Here is a 17,533-nt window from a genome sequence, read left to right on the forward strand (position 1 = left end):
TTAGGATCATTGAGACCCCACGAGGTGAGATCTTGCATGGAGCCATGTTTTAGTCAGTCATGTTTAGCTTCTTCCATTTTCTAATGATTGCTCCAACAGTGGACCTTTTTTCACCAAGCTGCTTGGCAATTTCCCCGTAGCCCTTTCCAGCCTTGTGGAGGTGTACAATTTTGTCTCTAGTGTCTTTGGACAGCTCTTTGGTCTTGGCCATGTTAGTAGTTGGATTCTTACTGATTGTATGGGGTGGACAGGTGTCTTTATGCAGCTAACGACCTCAAACAGGTGCATCTAATAATGGAGTGGAGGTGGACATTTTAAAGGCAGACTAACAGGTCTTTGAGGGTCAGAATTCTAGCTGATAGACAGGTGTTCAAATACTTATTTGCAGATGTATCATATAAATAAATAGTTAAAAAATCATATATTGTGATTTCTGGATTTTTTTTTTTAGATTATGTCTCTCACAGTGGACATGCACCTACGATGACAATTTCAGACCCCTCCATGATTTCCAAGTGGGAGAACTTGCAAAATAGCAGGCAGGGTGTTCAAATACTTATTTTCCTCACTGTATATATTAATCCAAAAATCGTACATATATTGCATTTAACTGCGCAAGCCTGAATAATAGTATCTAAATTCTTGTTTATTCTAAATTGTGGTTTTAATCCATAACAAGTGTATATCTCACTTTTATGTTTAATAAAAAATGTTTTTGCAATTCTATTTATCTGAAAAACATTGCACACATCAAGCAGGATTTTTTTTTTTTTTTATCCAAAATAACATTTTGCAGATCTGATATATTTGTTAGGTGTTGCAAAAGTCCAAACAAAGTCCTTCTCAATACATTGAACATATGGAGAATAAGTCCATTAATGTATGATGTTCAGGACTGTCACTTCAACTGAAAGATGAAGGCTGTGATATTAATGTTGTCCACAAGAGGAAGCCACAGGATAAAGAATCTTTTAAGCCTTTTAACCTGGAAAGAGACTGTTTTGTTTGTCTTTTTCAAGATAATGTATATTATAGAAATACTGTACAGACACACTTATTTACTGTTGGGGTATGAATAATAAAACAAACGCATTAAACTGCAAGTATAAGTAGCCTAATTATACAGACAACACATTCTCAGCAGCTCACAAGCACCTGCAGACCAATAATTATACCATTTATTTACCTTTTACAACATGCAGACTTGAGTAATATGGTAGTTTTGTGCTGCAAATGATATCTTAGTGTGTAAATATTGAGATAATAATGATGCCTTGAACACCTAATATCCATGTGTCCTGTGAAACAGCATGCGAGTTGTGAAATACACAAAAATGTAAAGACAAAAGCATTATTTTTATTAAATGAACTGTATAGAGATCTCCTCATAAAATGAGACGTAGATAAGAAAGAATTAAAAATACTGTAAAAAAAAGGATCTGATGTAAAAGAGAGAACATTTCTTTAAATATACTACAAAGACTAACTGTAAAGAGTAATTTATTCACAGATGAAAATGCAAGTTATTATCTACACTGTAAAAAAAAAAAAAAAAAAGAGAGAAAAATGTTAAAGTTGCCGGCATCTTTCTTTCAGGACATTTTCCTTAAGTTTCCCTTCAACCATAAAACACAACACAATGCAACGTGTCATTAAAAATATATTTTAAAAATAAAGGTTCATAATTGCCATTAACATCCATGGAACCTTTTCATTCCACAAAAGGTTCTTTATAGTGGAAAACGGTTCTAGATTATTAAAATGTTCCTCACAACAAGAAAAACATGTTTCTTTCAAGAACGTTTCACTGAATGTTTCTTTGAGGAACCAAAAATGGATCTTCTATGACATCACTTTTGGAACCCCCTTTATGTTTAAGAGTGTGTGAAATATCTATATGGAACACTGGGCCCTATTTTAAAGAGTGTACACTGAAAAAAAATTGGAGTAGAATTTACTTGAAAAAGTTTTTTCACTCAGAAAATGCTAGTAAATTTACAAAGTTTGCCAAGTAAAAACCTAAACATATTTATCAGTAGCTTTAATTAGAAATCTTTAAGTTAAATTTACTTGGAATTTGGAATTAAATAAACTTTACTTAACCTAGTTAAGTGAAAGTAGCAAAGAAAATAAGTCATTTTAACTTGGCTAGTAAAAGGTTGATTAATATCGATTTAGTTGAAATTTCCTTTGCATTACATTTCACTCAAAAAATAATATTGAATTATATCAGTCATTTATAGTATGTGCTTTACTTAGATTATCTAAGTAATTTATACTACATTATGTCAGATGTTAAGCCTCATGTCAATGCAAAGACCTCAATACTTGGTAGACAATACACAATGACGGTAACATTTGATGGATCATTTTTGTGTTTGAATGTGTCATTTTGAGCAGAAAATGTACTCGAAATGTCACAAAATGGCAAGTTACTAATCCTAACAACAAAAGCAATGATAAAACAGTGTAAATACAGCTGGAAAACAGTGAAAAATGAACCTCATTAATTATTCAAGGTCCAGTGCATGATGGGAACCCCAGTATCAGAAAAGTTGAGTAATTTTTACTTAATTTTATTGAGTTGATATTTACGCTTTCATTTCTACTCGCTTGAATTAAGTACTGATATGGAATTTACTTAGTTTTTTTAATTCTTGCCTGAACTAACTTTTTCATGTAAATTACATTGTTTTTTTTTTTGTAGTATTTACTTCACCAAAAAATATTTTTTTACAGTGTACCTGATTATTAACAAACCATCAAAATCACTCAGACTGCAGATTCAGAGCAGATCTCGGTCAGATGTCTGATTTCTGCAGTTTGTCAGGATGTCCACTAAAGGGCAGCAGAGGTTTGATTTGCTGGATGTGCCGCGCTGCCAGTCCGTTGAGGCAGAACAGGACAGTGGCGGTGAACTGGCACCAGAAGGTGAGCGTGAACCCTAGGAGTGTTGCAAATGTCCCTAACAGGAGCACAAACACCGCGACCCCTCCGGCGGCCATGATCCCCGCCAGCAGCACCAGCCGTGTCCCGAGGGTCCAGCGCCGACTCGAGTCCCTCCCTTCGCTCGCCTGCGACATCACGAGCAGCTCCAGTCCGAATATAGCACTGACCACAGCCAGCGTGATGACCGAACGGCAGGCCGGCAAGCCCACGCCGAGACCCTCCACCCCCGACTCCTCCAGATGTGTGGTGCAGTTCTGGGACGCTTTGAAGCTCTGCTGATCCACCGAGCAGAAATACCACAGACCGAACATGTGTCCGCCGGTCAGCAGCCAGTGACCGTCGCACACCGCAACAGACGAGAGGACGACGGACAGAGACGTGCACAGGATAATAAGACTGCGGCACAACACGTCTAGAAAAAGAGGAACGGGTTTCCCATGTGGAACAGCCGCGACCTAGAGAGAAACAGAAGAAATCTGATCCACATCTGTGTCAACATGAGATCCTGCTCTTATGTTTCGCACTTCACTCTCAGAAACGTACACGTGCACAGATAGACCTGCACCTGACCTTTGGCCTCTGAGTAGATAAGAGCCCTTTTTGCAACAATTTTTTGTTTGTTTCTTTAAATTTGGCCCGTGGCATCAATTCTCAATTAAGCGACAACTTATCTTTACAGTGCCCCTGTAGTCAATAATTGTATCCCTTAAAACTCATCTTTGATCACCAAAATGACATATTTAAATGTTTTTTTTCCTTGAAAAAATAAATAAATCTTTATGCCTTTAAATAACTTGAATGTAACTCGACACCCTTGCCTCGTTTAGTATACCCGGTTTTATGAATATGCAAATGAGCCCCGCCTCCACTCACTCACTCAGCTCAGAGATCCACTGGTTGACGATCACACGTTGATCTGATTGGTTACAAGGTAGTTTGTGACGTCAGAAACACCGGCGATTTCTAGCCGTGTTTTTGAGACTGTATTTGGTTCCGATGGGGTTTGCCCTAAACTTTGGCACTGTTTGTCACCGCTGTGAAATTGAACTACTATTTAAACTCTCAATACAGCCAGCCTAACTTAGGCAATAGAAAACCAAATAAAGTTTTTTGAGGAAAACATTCCAGGATTGTTCTCCATAGTGGACTTCAATGGGGTCCTACGATTTGAAGGTCCAAATTGCAGTTTCAGTGCAGCTCGACACGATCCCAGCCGAGGAATAAGAGTCTTATCTAGCCAAACCATCGCTCATTTTCTGATATAAATGTCAATTAACATTTAATTAATAAGTGCACTCAAGTAGTGTGCTACAGAACAACATTTCCAGACAAAACTCGCATTTAGAAGACCAAACCCAAGGCTGAAAATGAAAATCAGATTGATGTCAGAATCCAACATTTTCATTTCCAAACAAAATGCAACACCTGCGACCAAAATCATCCCCTGACTGCATTTCTACTTTCTACTCAAGGACCTTGACAGAAATGTAGTCGAGCACAAAGTACGATATTTGTCTTTCAAATGTAGTGAAGTAAGAGTAAAAAGTTATACTCTTTTATACTATATAAAATTTTATACTATGTAAAATATTTATACTATATTTTATACTATATAAAATTATACTCAAGTACAGATCTACTCAAAAAGTGTACTTAAGTACAGTACTCATGTAAATGTACTTTGATACTGTTTACCACCTTTAAATGGGTAAATATGGTACAAAGATAAGGCTACTTCACCAGTGACAGTTAAAACTGTTTTTGTCTGAGAGAGTTTCTGACTGAAAGCTGCCAGACTGCGGTTCTGTTTTAATATGTTTACCTCCTAAATATGTAGTTTAGTATTTAAAAAAAATAGCAGGCCAATTTTTTTTGTGCATATAATAATAATGTTTTCCCCGCTCACTACCATATAACACTTCATTTTTTTATTCCTTCTTGTAAGAGTCGATTGCGCTAAATATTAGGAAGCATAATTGCCCTTTAATTCAAAGCAAATTATGTAAAATTTCACCCCAAACTTAAAATAAACACTTAAAATACATTTAAAAGGCATTACCCTGACTTTTATTGCCGTCATATTGATTTCAACAGCCAACAGACCAGGAGAAGCGAGACGAAGAAGCCAAGTCAACTCCAGTCGAAAGTACAGTATCATTTCAGTGTAAGATTAACTGAAGTAGTTGAGTGTTTAAACCCGCCCGTCTCGCCTTGACACGCAGATCACGGGCGCGCGTGTTAGTTTCCCGGTCACGGAGGTATTCGCTAACTAAATCGGATATTATTAAGCGAGAGGCAGCATACGCATGAGGGAGTTTCTCCAACTTCAAACATTTGTATCCTAGGCTACAGTATTTTTTTTTTTAAAACTAATGGATTATGTTTTCTTTATTTTAGCTATGAAGACTATTTTGGAAACGTACGCATTCATATTTCCCCCCCAGATTTAAACTATAAAAAGCCTGAAAGTAGGCCTATTATTAATTAATCTAATTAATGAGTAAAATAGACACCAGCAATTCCTATATGTGTGTTTTACACAAATTTTAGTGTGTGGAAAATGTTTGAAGAGTTTATTTTCTTTGGTCCAGAGTTGAAGGAACAAGAGGACCCACACATGGTAAAATGTTTCAACATTTATTCCTAAAAACGATATATGGTAACTAGCAGTTATATTTTTAATAGTGACAGTAGTACTTTTCCCATTCTCGCATTTTTAGTTCTGTTCAGATTATAATTTTTCTCCCAGTATTAGGTTGCTAGAACTCTTTTAAAGAATAACTAATCATTAATATCTTTTTTTCTCTAGACACTATAGTAAAATGGCTAATTGTTACTAATAAAACATAATAGTCACTAATAATACTAGGCCTAAATAGTCTTTGGTGTTTTTACCAAGCCTGCCTCAGGTGTTAAACTTATATTGCTAACAATGTTTCTCTTCACAGATTAAACTGCTGATTATCATTATTGACCGGCCAAAGTCCTTTTTGAGGTGAAGGTATCCAAAACATAAATGCAATTTACACTCTCTAGCAAAAAGACTTTTGTCCTTTACCAGACTGAGGTAAAGAAATGCTGAAAGGGACACATCATTCAATTAAACCTCAATGTTTTAACATCATCCAACACATGATCCCAGTGGATAGATATTTGAATGCTTTCATGTGTTAGTGAATGTCTGGTCATGTGAGCCTTGACTAGCTGATAAGCCCTCAAACGACTGATAATATCAAGTATTCACACTAGTTGCAGTCAGGCGCATTATCAAGTCTGTCTCAGGAAAACAACTCAAGTGTAGTCTATAAAATGTAACTTTTTTTAACATTAATGCACTATAACATCTAGAATGCACAGTCACACAAGCATTTGAATATTTGATCAGGTCATTTTTTTAATCACAAAATCTTCCACAGGGGTCTCACTTTAAAAAAAGAAATCAATCACATGATAGTTTTTAAGGGAAATCCAACATGTTTATCTTCATCAATGTTTGTAAGAAAACCCAAATTGAACACAGGGGTTTTGAAAAAGTGATTTTATGGCATTGCATTCATTAGGGCTTTTCACTACATGGTCGATTTGTTGCTTTTCACTACATGGTTGCTGATGGTCGATTTGTTGCTTTTCACTACATGGTTGCTGGTGGTCGATTTCTCTTGGCCTGCGGGGAATGTGCCTATTCTCTCACACAGAACAGAGTCTGCGTGCTACAGCGTAACCGTAACACCCTCATGAGGGACACACTGGATGCCTTAAGGCGCTTTATATGAGGAGAACAGTACAGGTAAAGGCAGGCTGGCTGTGACGGGGTCCGGCTGTTAGATCCCGTATTTCCCTTTCAGCTCCTCTACCTTAGCGATGTAGGCTTTCATAGCATCATCCTTACTCATTCCTGAAATATGCAAGAGAAGAAAAACAGATGTAAAGGGAGACACACACACACACACACACAGAGTAAGCTGCTTTTGGAGATTATTTATTCTATATATTAAGACTGAGAAAACACAAACTAATAAAATATAGCTGCAAGCAGCAATTAATATGCGTAAAAGATATTACGTTTTATTTAGCAAGCATGTAGCCAAATAGATCATAGATGGAAAAGACCATTTACAGCCAATACAGGAAATATATGTTTTAAAGCTTTTTAAGTTATCGAGGTAGAGACAAAAACCTAGGACTAGTTCGCGAAAGTAGGTTTTCGGATTAATCTCCAATATTTACGAACGTTTTGATTGACAAAGTTGCCGGTTGTCGATTTCTTTTGAATTCCTAGCGAATTTCATTCCGATTGGCCTTTGTTAACCGTGTTTTTTGAGACACTCGAATGTCCTCGTAAACAATTGCGGCACTTTGGACAAAGACACCGCATCCCAGTTTTCAAGTCAATCGGACTGACTGTTGCATAGCTATAGCTGTTTTCGTGTTTTTTTCATGTTATAGCGCCACCAAGTGGCCAGTCACCACGTCCTTTTTCACGTGACCACATAAAAAGCCCCTACATAGATAGGTGTACCAACTTTGGTGAAATTATCTTATTCGGTAAGGGATAGCCGTTTTAGTAGAAGTGTCCACGCCCACTTCGACCGTTTTCGACTTTTTCATATTACTGCCAATCAGAGTCCAGAGAATCTTTCTGCACTGGTCTGGTTCCGATCGGGCGAAAAAACTAAGACTAGTTCGCAAAAGTAGGGTTTTCGAAAAATCCAAAGTACCTGAACATTTCGCCGGTGTGATGATCGAATCAGAGACATGCATTTTGTTCGTATTGAGCCAAGGATTCCAACAATATAAGACACTTGAGCCTGAGACAAACGGTTTAGGAGTTATGAGCCATTTTGTAATTTTGACCACTGTAGCGCCACCATCAGGCCGATCGGAGTGAGCTTTGGTGACGTTGTAGAGGGTGTGAGTACTACCATCCCTCAAAGTTTCAAGTGTCTACGACTTACGGTTTGGTCTGCCCGATCCCTTTTTCTAACGACTCCTAATGATATCTCGCTGCACTCTGGTGGCAGGGAGGAGAAACTGACCTTTCTTTGCCTCCCAGGCGTCCCATTTGGCCTTGCCAGTGAAGTCTAACATGCCTGGTCGAGCTGGAAAGAAACACACACACACCTTTTAAAGAGCTGCAATCTGGTTTTAGACTTAAGCCCACGTGTATGGGTTAGTTAGAGGAAAAGCTGACCTGTGTTGACATCTCCTACGGTGGCCTGTTTGTACAGACTGTAGATTTCCAGCATCTCAGCATCCGCTGGTTTCGCTTTCAGCTGTTTGACCTCCTCTGCTGCTTTCTGAAACTCAGCCTGTGAAACACCAACAGCATGACCAGACAGAACACTTCATGTGGACAATCAGTCAGCAATACTGATTTAAGTTTTGTTTAAGACTTTTGAGATCACTGAAAGTTATGATAACTTTCCTAGGACTGGCCTATTAGCTGTTTCCACGCAAAGTTGCAAATAGGCCTAAAACATTTGCGAATAAACAACATGACATCATGACTTTGCGTAAACATACACGCCACTTTCAAGTCAAGTGACGTGTTATCTATACGCTTTTTGAGCTATCCGCGTGTATGTCCACGCCGTCATCTTCCGCGTGTATGTCTACGCCGTTACATGTCCGAGTGATTCCGCGTGTATGTCTACGCCGTTAAATGTCCGAGCGAAACGAAGCAAAATGTAAATCTACATCTGGGGAGCGATATTTTTTTACTAGGATGGTAGGGGAAGACTCATAAATGGTATTAACCCCAGTGACGGGTAGGTTTAGGGACGGGGTTGGGGTAAGTCGTATATATTTATATAGAGAGTAACGTAACGTTAAGTCAACGGCGTTGATAAACACGCTGAAAAGCGATTATGCGTGTTGATAGCACGCCAAAAATGGAAATACGAATTGCCGTGTCATACATACGCCATTTCATGAGATCAGTCTGGAATAAAACAGTTTCCAATCCATCCCATGTGTTCAATAGAACAAAATCATCACTTCATGGGAAATTGGTGCAAAATATCTGTAATAAAACTGCAAGTTGCTGAAATCGGGCTCGAGTTGTGTCTCAGAAGAAACGCAATAAACGCTGTCATGTTCTCGGATGCTGGTGTTTGGGAACGCAATCGTGCGAGACTCTTTTGGAGGGAATTAAACCAAAACATTCTGATGACAGACATGGACTCGGGCGTTTCATAACAACCAACCCAACCTTTGAGATGCATTGGTTAGTCCAGTTATCCAATTACAGCCTCTTCTGAGGGAAAATCAAACAAGTTTTCTGTTGGACATCAAGGGATTTATATGTGTTTCCATCGTAGTTTATGCAAGTCTTCTCATCGGATTGAAAAAATGATCTGCCTTAATTGAGCGCATAAGTTTTGTGTGCCCATCTTGGCGTTTCCATCCAGTGATATTCCAAAATTCACATAAAAATAAGTGGATAGAACCATAGCAAGTGATGAGTCTTTCATCACATTTCACAACTCTGGTATAACATGACTGATTTTGCGGTGTTGCAACAGAATCTACAGCAGCGGTGTAGATTTGTTTGTGATATTTATCTAACTGCAAGACTAAAGCACGACAGAATATCAGTTACTTTCAGTGAAATTTCCCCCTAAGCCCCATTGATTTTGGACTCTGCTCTAAATAACCCTCTACATCCATATGCATTCAATTCTTATTTCTTAAAAAAGGACTGAAAAGATTTTGGTCATGGCTATTTTACATTCGTAGTCTTGCTTCACAGTGCTGGTGGGAGACATGGCGTGATTACATAACCACGGCACAACAGCAAGCGCACAATAATGAGGGCTTTCAGCCGATCTCTAATCAGGGCAAACTCCGTTCCTCTTACACACACTTTACTATGCCAGTGATTCTTTGCTCTGATTACGTGACATGCACACCAAGGCACACCATCATCATCCAACTTCTGTTGGTCGATCTTCCTGTTACAGTAAACCACTAAACCTCAGTCATAACACGTTATTAGATTTCAGTGTGCAGTAGGACTAACTTAAAAGCCATTTCTCACACCTTTAACTGACAAGTATTTTTGGAAAAGAACCGTTAACGTATTTTATGCGGTACTTTTAATGGGTAACGGCCACAAAAAAAACACATGCTCTAATGCTAAAATAACTCTCCTTCCAACGAACTGCAAGTCGCCATTTGAAAAAGCTCAAAGATCTTGGAATTAAAGAACATTTTAGGTGATTTAAAAACTTCCCAAAATGTCCGGCTGTTGCACAATGAATGAGACTGTGGTGAAAGCTGGTGCTAACACGCAGAGACATGGTTCACAGTTCAAAATAGCAAAGGAACAAATTATTTTAAAGGTTAATTTCCTGCCATCATCGATCACGTCCTTCCAAACTTGTAAGAAGTTCTTCAGAGAAAACAACAGAATGCGATGGTCAGTATAATGTTGGGAAGCTTGTTTCCGCCATGGAATAAAACAATTGAAAAGATAAGACTTTTTATCTCACAATTCTGACTTTTTTTCCTCACAACTGCAAGTTTATATCTCACAATTCTGAGCAACTCAGAATTGTGAGATGTAAACCCGCATTTGCGAGAAAAAAAGTCAAAATTGCTAGTTATAATGTAAGAATCAGAATAAACTCACAATTAATTGCAATTGCGCATTATATCTCACAATTCTAACTTTTTTTTATCAGAATTGTGAGATATAGGCCTAAACTCGCCATTGCAAATTATAAAGTCCAATTCTGAGGGGGGGAAATACTTTTTTTCTGAGAATTTAGAGTTTTTAATCTCACAATTTATGACTTTATAACTCTACTTATGACTTTATCAACTTTACTCGCAATTGCAAGAATTGTTTTTTTTTTTTAACTGTAAGATAAAAAGTCGCAATTACCTATATTTATTTTTTTATCCTGGGGTGGAAACAAGCTTCCATAAATAATGTCACCTTCCACTTTTTATTGCATAATTATTCCATGTAATGAAAATGAATGGTGGCTGAGTCTATCACCATCTCTCTAACATCTCCCTTTATGAAAGTCATTCGAGTCATAGGCTACTACAGGATTTTGGGGGTAACCATCTCTATAAGGTGTCGTAAACGCGATGTAGCGGTCCAAAAAGCGCGTAAAAAACAGCGGAACACTAAAGCGCTCGCTCTATATTCTAACGTACGGTCACGCGCCACACCCACATAGACATGGCGCTCTCTCCACACATGCGGTATTATATGCCCTCCAGTCTCATTTACTACATTTATTGTACTCTACTGTATTGCGTTACCGGTATTTTATACCTCACTCTCGATCGAGATAAACCAATATCACATATGAAATGCTAACTAATTCACGTGGGCCTTTTCAAAAGGCACCATGTCGTTTTCATTACCAGCAAAAGTCATAAATACATCACATTGCAAGGCTCAAACACCCTCGTATCAAACAAAAGCGTCGAGTTTGTTCATACTGACCTCAGACATGGTTGCAGATGCTTCAGTCTGTTGTTAAAATGATGCGCTTTAAACCCGCTGTGAGTGAATGGCAGCAACACACTCTCGGAGGACTGCCGTACTGTACGCACGTGGCGACGCCCCCTTCACGCCATTGGCTGCTGGAGCATGTACCGAGCCACCTGTCCAATCAGATTCACGAAATTGTAGGTTCTTTTAACTGGGCCACAGGGTCACTCCAGGGATGCCAGATTGAGAGTACTGTGCAAATATAGAGATGGCCTTTATTCAAACCGACATTTACACATTGCAACAGAGGCTCCTATTTACACTGGCGTGTCTTCTGATTTTTATCAGTGGTTTTGCATTTGGGTGTTTGGATAAACGACTGATCCTTGGTTTACATCCAGACATTATCTGTAATGGCTATATTTATAAATCTATAGTTTATAAAAAGGTTTGTGGTACCTAATGTTTAAAAAAAAAAAAAAAAAAAAAATGGAGTGCAAATACTCATGAAGATTTTTTGGTAATTAACAGAGTACACCGATCAACATATGCAAATTACTTTCCACACAGTATGTCCCTGTGCATGCTGGCCCTGGCCCATATAGTGCACTTGATGTAGACTTATAATTATGTTTACACATGAAGTTCTACGTCCTTTTGCATTGTCGCAAACAGACTCAACTACATACTAACAGCATTATAGATAGGGATGAGGGGCCATTGCACACAAAAATGACAGGAATTAGATACTTGTTATAAAATAAAAATTTCGATTTCTTTTATCGATTTATTTGGTAATGACTTTAAAACACTGAAGCGAAAGAAGACTCACACACTGTTTTCTGTGCTGCACACACATCCAAAGCGTACGCACAGAAAGCCGCCTCTCATACCGAATAGTGCGCGACACTGAACTGAGCTCTCTTCCGCGCCTTTTTGCACTTAAACGGTCAAATACACACAAAAATATGTCAAAATATTCTCATAAACACAGTTGGTTATTTCTTTAGTGAATGTAAACAGTTGAAAAAAAGAAAACGCATGTGTAACATTATATTGGATCCGTGCAGCTCTTAAAGTGACAGCAGCCTAATATATCTGCTGCCATCTCTAGAACATAGCTGTCAACCCTCCCATTTTTTCCGGGTTTCTCACGTATTTTAGCTCTTTTCCCGCTGTCTTCCCGTTTTAGTATTTTCCCGTAAAATATCCCGTATTTTTACGCTCTGATTGTGTTAACTCAGAACACGCAACTATCTGCAAAATTTGTCGTTGTAATTTCAGTGTTGGTCATGGAGGGAAAAACAATGTTTCGCAGCACGACAAATCACTGAAACTCAAGCGCGCGAGTGAGTCAGCTAGGCACACACAACATCTTTATCATCATTCGTGGTGAACCGTGCCTCGTCTGAAGCTGACCAAATATTGAAAGCTGAAGTGAAAATGTCGATGCTAATTGGCAAAAAATAACGCACTTTAAACATATCCATTGGTCTGTCATTCTTTAATATTGTGTAGTTATAAACTCTTTAGAATGTTAATGATTAGTGCTTTTTTATTATTTTTATGTTTTTTGTGGGTAAGAATCGTGTAAAAAAAAAAAAAAAAAATCCCTTATTTTGGGGATGGATTCTGGGAAATCTCCCTTATTTTCAATGTTCAATGTTGACAGCTATGCTCTAGAATAAAGTTAATCAAACAAGAGAAAATTCACTCGCCGTTCTTGACTGAATAACTTCTGTAACTATATTTGTAATGTATATTTTATTTATAAAGTGCAGTGTTATTTTACATTTGAATACTGTTTCTCTACCTGAAAATCTTTAAACACTGCACTTGTCTTTAATAATGCTTGAAATTTGAATTTAGTTAGGTTAGTTATTTTTGCTATGGTATTTTTAAACCACAGGCAAAAGTTCCTTGTGTAAATGTTCTTTAGGCTGATGATGGTATTCAGCTGCAATCTAATGTTTTGCAAGAAGACTTAGAAAAAATGTGAATGATATCTAAGTTTTTATTATTATTATTATTATTATTATTTTACTTATTGGAATCGAAATTCAGGAATCGATAAGAATCAGAACTGTCAAAATTCAAATGAATCCCTCCCAGGGAAAGTCATATTTATAAGCTACCACGCTCAGAATCTTGTGCAAAAACGTATGGAGCTAAGCCATATTCTGTCATGTTCCCCAAGATCATGAATTAAATATATATATATATATTTGATTCCTGAAGATTTTTTTTATTTATCCCATTTGGAAAGTGTTCAAATTATAATTTTTGCATTCCATTTCTGACAAGTATGAATATAATTATAAATAAGTGCTTATAAAATAACTCATAAAACAAGCCATAGAATAAAAAATAAAATTAAAAAAATGTAACGGATTGTTATGTTGTGGAGATAATTCTTTTTCCACTAGTTCCACAGTGAGAGAGTCACATGCTGCAGTTCTATTGCTCTTGCCTGATACTGCTGTTGCCCACGATCGATGCATCATGAGACAGCGGCTAGTTTGGTCTAGACTTTCACTTCTCAGAACATGCTGGAAATAAACGCTTTGAAATTGTTATTATAAAAAATAGAAGTACGCTAAACAGCGAAGTGCTCCTTGTTCCTATGGTCATTTACATGTGTGTATCTGCACGCTCGGTTAACCCTCTGTGGACTCAGTGTGTGTATTCTTCCGTGTAGCTGGAGTGATTCTGCCCGAGATGATGTGTGATCGTGCGGTTCTGACGCTTCGTCTGGTTCGGTCCTTTGAGCATCGCAACTTTAAACCGCTGGTTTTCAAAGACGTTCATTTAGACCAGACGGTGGAGGAGTTTATTACATTTGTTAAGCAAGGTAGACACGATGACAACGGGTTGACAGAATTCTTATGACTCATGTTTATGAGTAAAAAGTAATGTGCTTGATATTAAACATCGACAGATAATGAATAACTAGCACTTCTCTCTTTGAAGAAGTTTCAACCAGAGCTGGATTGCCTCCACCCTTTAAGCAGTTTGATTATGGTAAGTCTACATTTGCTTGCAGATTTTCCCCAAAAATAAAAGCAGCAGTTATTTGCTTTAACATCCTTTTGTTGTGTTGTTGCAGATACGATGAAAATCATACACCAAGCACACGGAGCAAAGGTAACTTTTAAATATGATTAGCAACTTGTGGCATACATTAATATTGACATGATTATTACAGTTTGGGTCTCATTCCTAAATATTCACCGATTTTTTTAACAACGGGTTAAATATGATACAGTGTTTTTTTTTTCTTCTAAAATATGATATAGTGGGTTCAATTTACTCATTTCATGTTCTAGTATATTCCCTATTTATATCACAAAAATTTGGAAATGTCTACTTGATTAGAAACTATTTAATGGTGATGATGAATAGCTTATAAACAAAATGAGTAAATATAACCTATTATGATAAATATTAATAATATATTTTTCGATTATTTCAGACGAATGAGCTTGTAATGAGTTTGGAGGATGATGAAAAGTTGATTCTGCGTGATGGCTGCAGCTTACGAGCGTGTGGTGTTGGTATGTAAAAGCAATATTACGACTTGTTTCGGTGATGGGAGAGAAACTAAATTGGCGTTGGCGATGAACATTAATATATGAAGGCCATATACCGTAAAGATAGATGTTAAAGCTGCAGTCTGTAACTTTTTGGGGTTAAAAATGATCCAAAATAAATGTTTGAGCAAGTACATAACCAGCCAGTGTTCAAAACTCTCTGCTTGCCGTAGCTCGATTCAACACGGTAAGCTTGTAATAATGTTTTTAACTCCAGTGGTACTGGTGGATTTCCGCGGGAAGTAGAGCATGTCTTTGCGTCATTACGTCACATCTGTACACATAAAGAAGAGTCTCGGCTAGTAGGCTATGAGTGTGAGGATGTTGGAGGTGGAGATTTATAGCCTTTTCTCACAGCACTTGATATAATTAAACTTATAAATCTGATGCCGGATCCAGAAAGGTTCAAACGACAATCACCCGTTGTAAAATGCAAAAGACTTCGGACTTCGAAGTGGCTACAGAAAAAAAAGAGACAGCAACCGGCCCATGCGAAAACAATGAAAAATATGCATCTTATAACAGATATGTGTGTTTGTTTTTCAAAGAGAACCAGTTCTAAGGAACATTAATTTGTTGGTATGACAATTAGAAATTAGACTGCACAGAAATGGAAACTGAACTACAGGAGCCCTAATACACATTAAATGTAGTCATGCAATGCTGATGTTGTTAACATTAACAATTTTAAAACAAAGTATAATTTGCACGGTTTGACGTGATATGATAAGCGATCGTTAGATTTAATCAGCGTGATTTACTGCAATGCTTTTTTCTCCTTAGTTGGTCAGACCTAAAGTGGATGTTACTTGTTCAGACGACATTTTCCGGTGAAAATTCTTATGTTGTTCATATTTCCAAAAAGTAGATTCTGTGATTGCGAATGACAGTATCCACACCGGCACGGCGACTGACAGCCGCACGTTCTCCTCAAAACACTGGATTAATCCGCGCTGTGTCGGGCCGAGGCACAACCCACGTAAAATTGATAATTCCGCGAATAACTTCAATTGCAGATTTTGAACAGAGATGGAGACAAAGAGGAAAAACTACGGATTGCAATCCAATGTTTTGGGTATAGCCTAGGCCAGGGTTCACCAATCTCGGTCCTGGAGGGCCGGTGTCCTGCAGAGTTTAGCTCCAACCCCAATTAAACACACCTGAACCAGCTAATCAAGGTCTCACTAGGCATACTAGAAACTTTCAAACAGGTGTGTTGGAGCTGGTTGGAGCTAAACTCTGCAGGGACAGCGGCCCTCCAGGACCGAGATTGGTGAACCCTGGCCTAGGCAATACAGCCTACTAGTCAAGACACCTTCTTTATGTGTACAGATGTGACGTAATGACGCAAAGACATGCTCAAATTACCCGCGGAAATCCACCAGTACCACTGGAATTAAAAACATTATTACAAGCTTACGGTTTTGAATCGAGCCAAAAAATTAACCCAAAAAAAGTTACGGACTGCAGCTTTAATTAATGTTAATTTATTACTATAGCAGACTATGGATTTAATGCAGATTGCATTTGTAAAATATATGTATATATATATATATATATATATAACAAATGTAAAACTAAACCTGTCCACCTCTGATAATTGACTATTTGTGTACCTGCTGAAATCTGATTTCAACATCTCTCATCTCTTCACAGCCAATGAGACAGAACTTGCCTTCTTCAGAATGGCAGACTATAAACAGTTCAAGGCCAATCCACAGACAGAATGGTGATGGCCATCAGGATTCAACACCAGAGGCGCTTCTTTTCGGCTGTGACGTGGAATGAAACATCTATTTTAATTAAATCTATAGCTTTACATTTTATATTGTAGTCTTACAATCCAGATGTTGCCAGCACAGTTTCAGATATGCAAGTCAAATTTTGAGTGGAAATATTTTTTTGTTTGAATATTCTTATGTAAGAATATTCTTCTTTTTTTCAGAGCAAAATGTGTGTGTTTACCAATTATTTAAGTTTTTTTCATTCTTTTTTTTCCCAGTAAAATCAAATCACGTACCAGAATTCTTGTTTAATTTAAATGACACATTGGAGGTTGTTTGCTGTTTTTGTTCAATAAAGTAGAAGGTATGAATCATGCTTTCAAATCACAAAAAACATTATTGATTGAAAGTTCAATTCAAAACTTGTTTCCTGTACAATATCCACAATAAGGAAAAGAAGTGAAATGAAAAGTTTAGGTACGTTTATCAGAGTAAAATATGCAGTCCATACCATTTTGGTATTTGATTTGTGTGTGTGTGTGTGTTTATAAACAGACATTCAAATATTTTTTCTTTACATTTAATTCCAAACTGTAATTTCACACAGGCTTCGTTTACAACAGTTTACTTGCATTAAATGCATTGTCATTATTAGTACTCAGAATAATGTAGGGCTCCCTGTTACAGAAGGAGTTTACACAGTAACTGGCCCAGAGGAAGAACAACTGAAGTATTGGGATTTGGTAATAATATAAGGCACACATTAAGTCCAACCGACATAAGTCGATTTGGAAAAGTTGAGTCAGGAGTTATTTGAG

At 37.5% G+C, this 17,533-nt stretch overlaps 3 protein-coding genes across 5 annotated transcripts; 1 reads left to right on the top strand and 2 right to left on the bottom strand.

Moving 5' to 3' along the window:
- Nucleotides 1-764: 764 nt before the first annotated feature.
- tmem37 (transmembrane protein 37) lies at nucleotides 765-5,167 on the bottom strand. Of its 2 annotated transcripts, XR_014628884.1 has the most exons (3): nucleotides 5,009-5,167; nucleotides 2,745-3,404; nucleotides 765-1,931 (listed from the first exon to the last, which is right to left on the bottom strand). XR_014628884.1 is itself a non-coding variant. In XM_084420322.1 (2 exons), exons 1-2 carry the CDS (start codon nucleotides 5,105-5,107, stop codon nucleotides 2,802-2,804), a joined length of 702 nt encoding a protein of 233 aa, XP_084276448.1. In that variant the 5' UTR covers nucleotides 5,108-5,153; the 3' UTR covers nucleotides 1,339-2,801. The 2 variants fall into 2 exon arrangements, 1 of the variants encoding a protein (XP_084276448.1); XM_084420322.1 differs by having other exon boundaries at nucleotides 1,339-3,404; nucleotides 5,009-5,153.
- A 1,150-nt stretch (nucleotides 5,168-6,317) lies between these two features.
- dbi (diazepam binding inhibitor (GABA receptor modulator, acyl-CoA binding protein)) lies at nucleotides 6,318-11,581 on the bottom strand. The gene is made up of 4 exons (XM_084420323.1): nucleotides 11,414-11,581; nucleotides 8,141-8,258; nucleotides 7,986-8,048; nucleotides 6,318-6,844 (listed from the first exon to the last, which is right to left on the bottom strand). Exons 1-4 carry the CDS (start codon nucleotides 11,420-11,422, stop codon nucleotides 6,771-6,773), a joined length of 264 nt encoding a protein of 87 aa, XP_084276449.1. The 5' UTR covers nucleotides 11,423-11,581; the 3' UTR covers nucleotides 6,318-6,770.
- A 2,244-nt stretch (nucleotides 11,582-13,825) lies between these two features.
- On the top strand, nucleotides 13,826-17,524 carry cUnh2orf76 (chromosome Un C2orf76 homolog). 2 transcript variants are annotated; one of them, XR_014628885.1, is made up of 6 exons: nucleotides 13,884-14,252; nucleotides 14,372-14,422; nucleotides 14,508-14,545; nucleotides 14,874-14,955; nucleotides 16,648-17,079; nucleotides 17,403-17,524. XR_014628885.1 is itself a non-coding variant. In XM_084420327.1 (5 exons), the coding sequence occupies exons 1-5, from the start codon at nucleotides 14,120-14,122 to the stop codon at nucleotides 16,722-16,724; spliced, it is 381 nt and encodes a 126-aa protein (XP_084276453.1). In that variant the 5' UTR covers nucleotides 13,826-14,119; the 3' UTR covers nucleotides 16,725-17,099. The 2 variants fall into 2 exon arrangements, 1 of the variants encoding a protein (XP_084276453.1); XM_084420327.1 differs by lacking the exon at nucleotides 17,403-17,524 and having other exon boundaries at nucleotides 13,826-14,252; nucleotides 16,648-17,099.
- Nucleotides 17,525-17,533: the final 9 nt, after the last annotated feature.

Source organism: Rutilus rutilus, assembly GCF_951802725.1.
Source record: "Rutilus rutilus genome assembly, chromosome: 10".
Lineage (NCBI taxonomy): Eukaryota > Metazoa > Chordata > Actinopteri > Cypriniformes > Leuciscidae > Rutilus > Rutilus rutilus.

Excerpts from the sequence above, each read along its gene's own strand:
- tmem37 (XM_084420322.1), bottom strand. The coding sequence starts at position 5,107 with ATGATACTGTACTTTCGACTGGAGTTGACTTGGCTTCTTCGTCTCGCT. Across the intron at positions 3,405-5,008 it reads TGACGGCAATAAAAGTCAGG|GTCGCGGCTGTTCCACATGG; the intron begins GTAATGCCTTTT and ends GTTTCTCTCTAG.
- dbi (XM_084420323.1), bottom strand. Across the intron at positions 8,049-8,140 it reads CGTAGGAGATGTCAACACAG|CTCGACCAGGCATGTTAGAC; the intron begins GTCAGCTTTTCC and ends GTTTCTTTCCAG. Across the intron at positions 6,845-7,985 it reads CGCCTGGGAGGCAAAGAAAG|GAATGAGTAAGGATGATGCT; the intron begins GTCAGTTTCTCC and ends TGCATATTTCAG.
- cUnh2orf76 (XM_084420327.1), top strand. The coding sequence starts at position 14,120 with ATGATGTGTGATCGTGCGGTTCTGACGCTTCGTCTGGTTCGGTCCTTT. Across the intron at positions 14,253-14,371 it reads TATTACATTTGTTAAGCAAG|AAGTTTCAACCAGAGCTGGA; the intron begins GTAGACACGATG and ends CTCTCTTTGAAG. Across the intron at positions 14,423-14,507 it reads CTTTAAGCAGTTTGATTATG|ATACGATGAAAATCATACAC; the intron begins GTAAGTCTACAT and ends GTGTTGTTGCAG.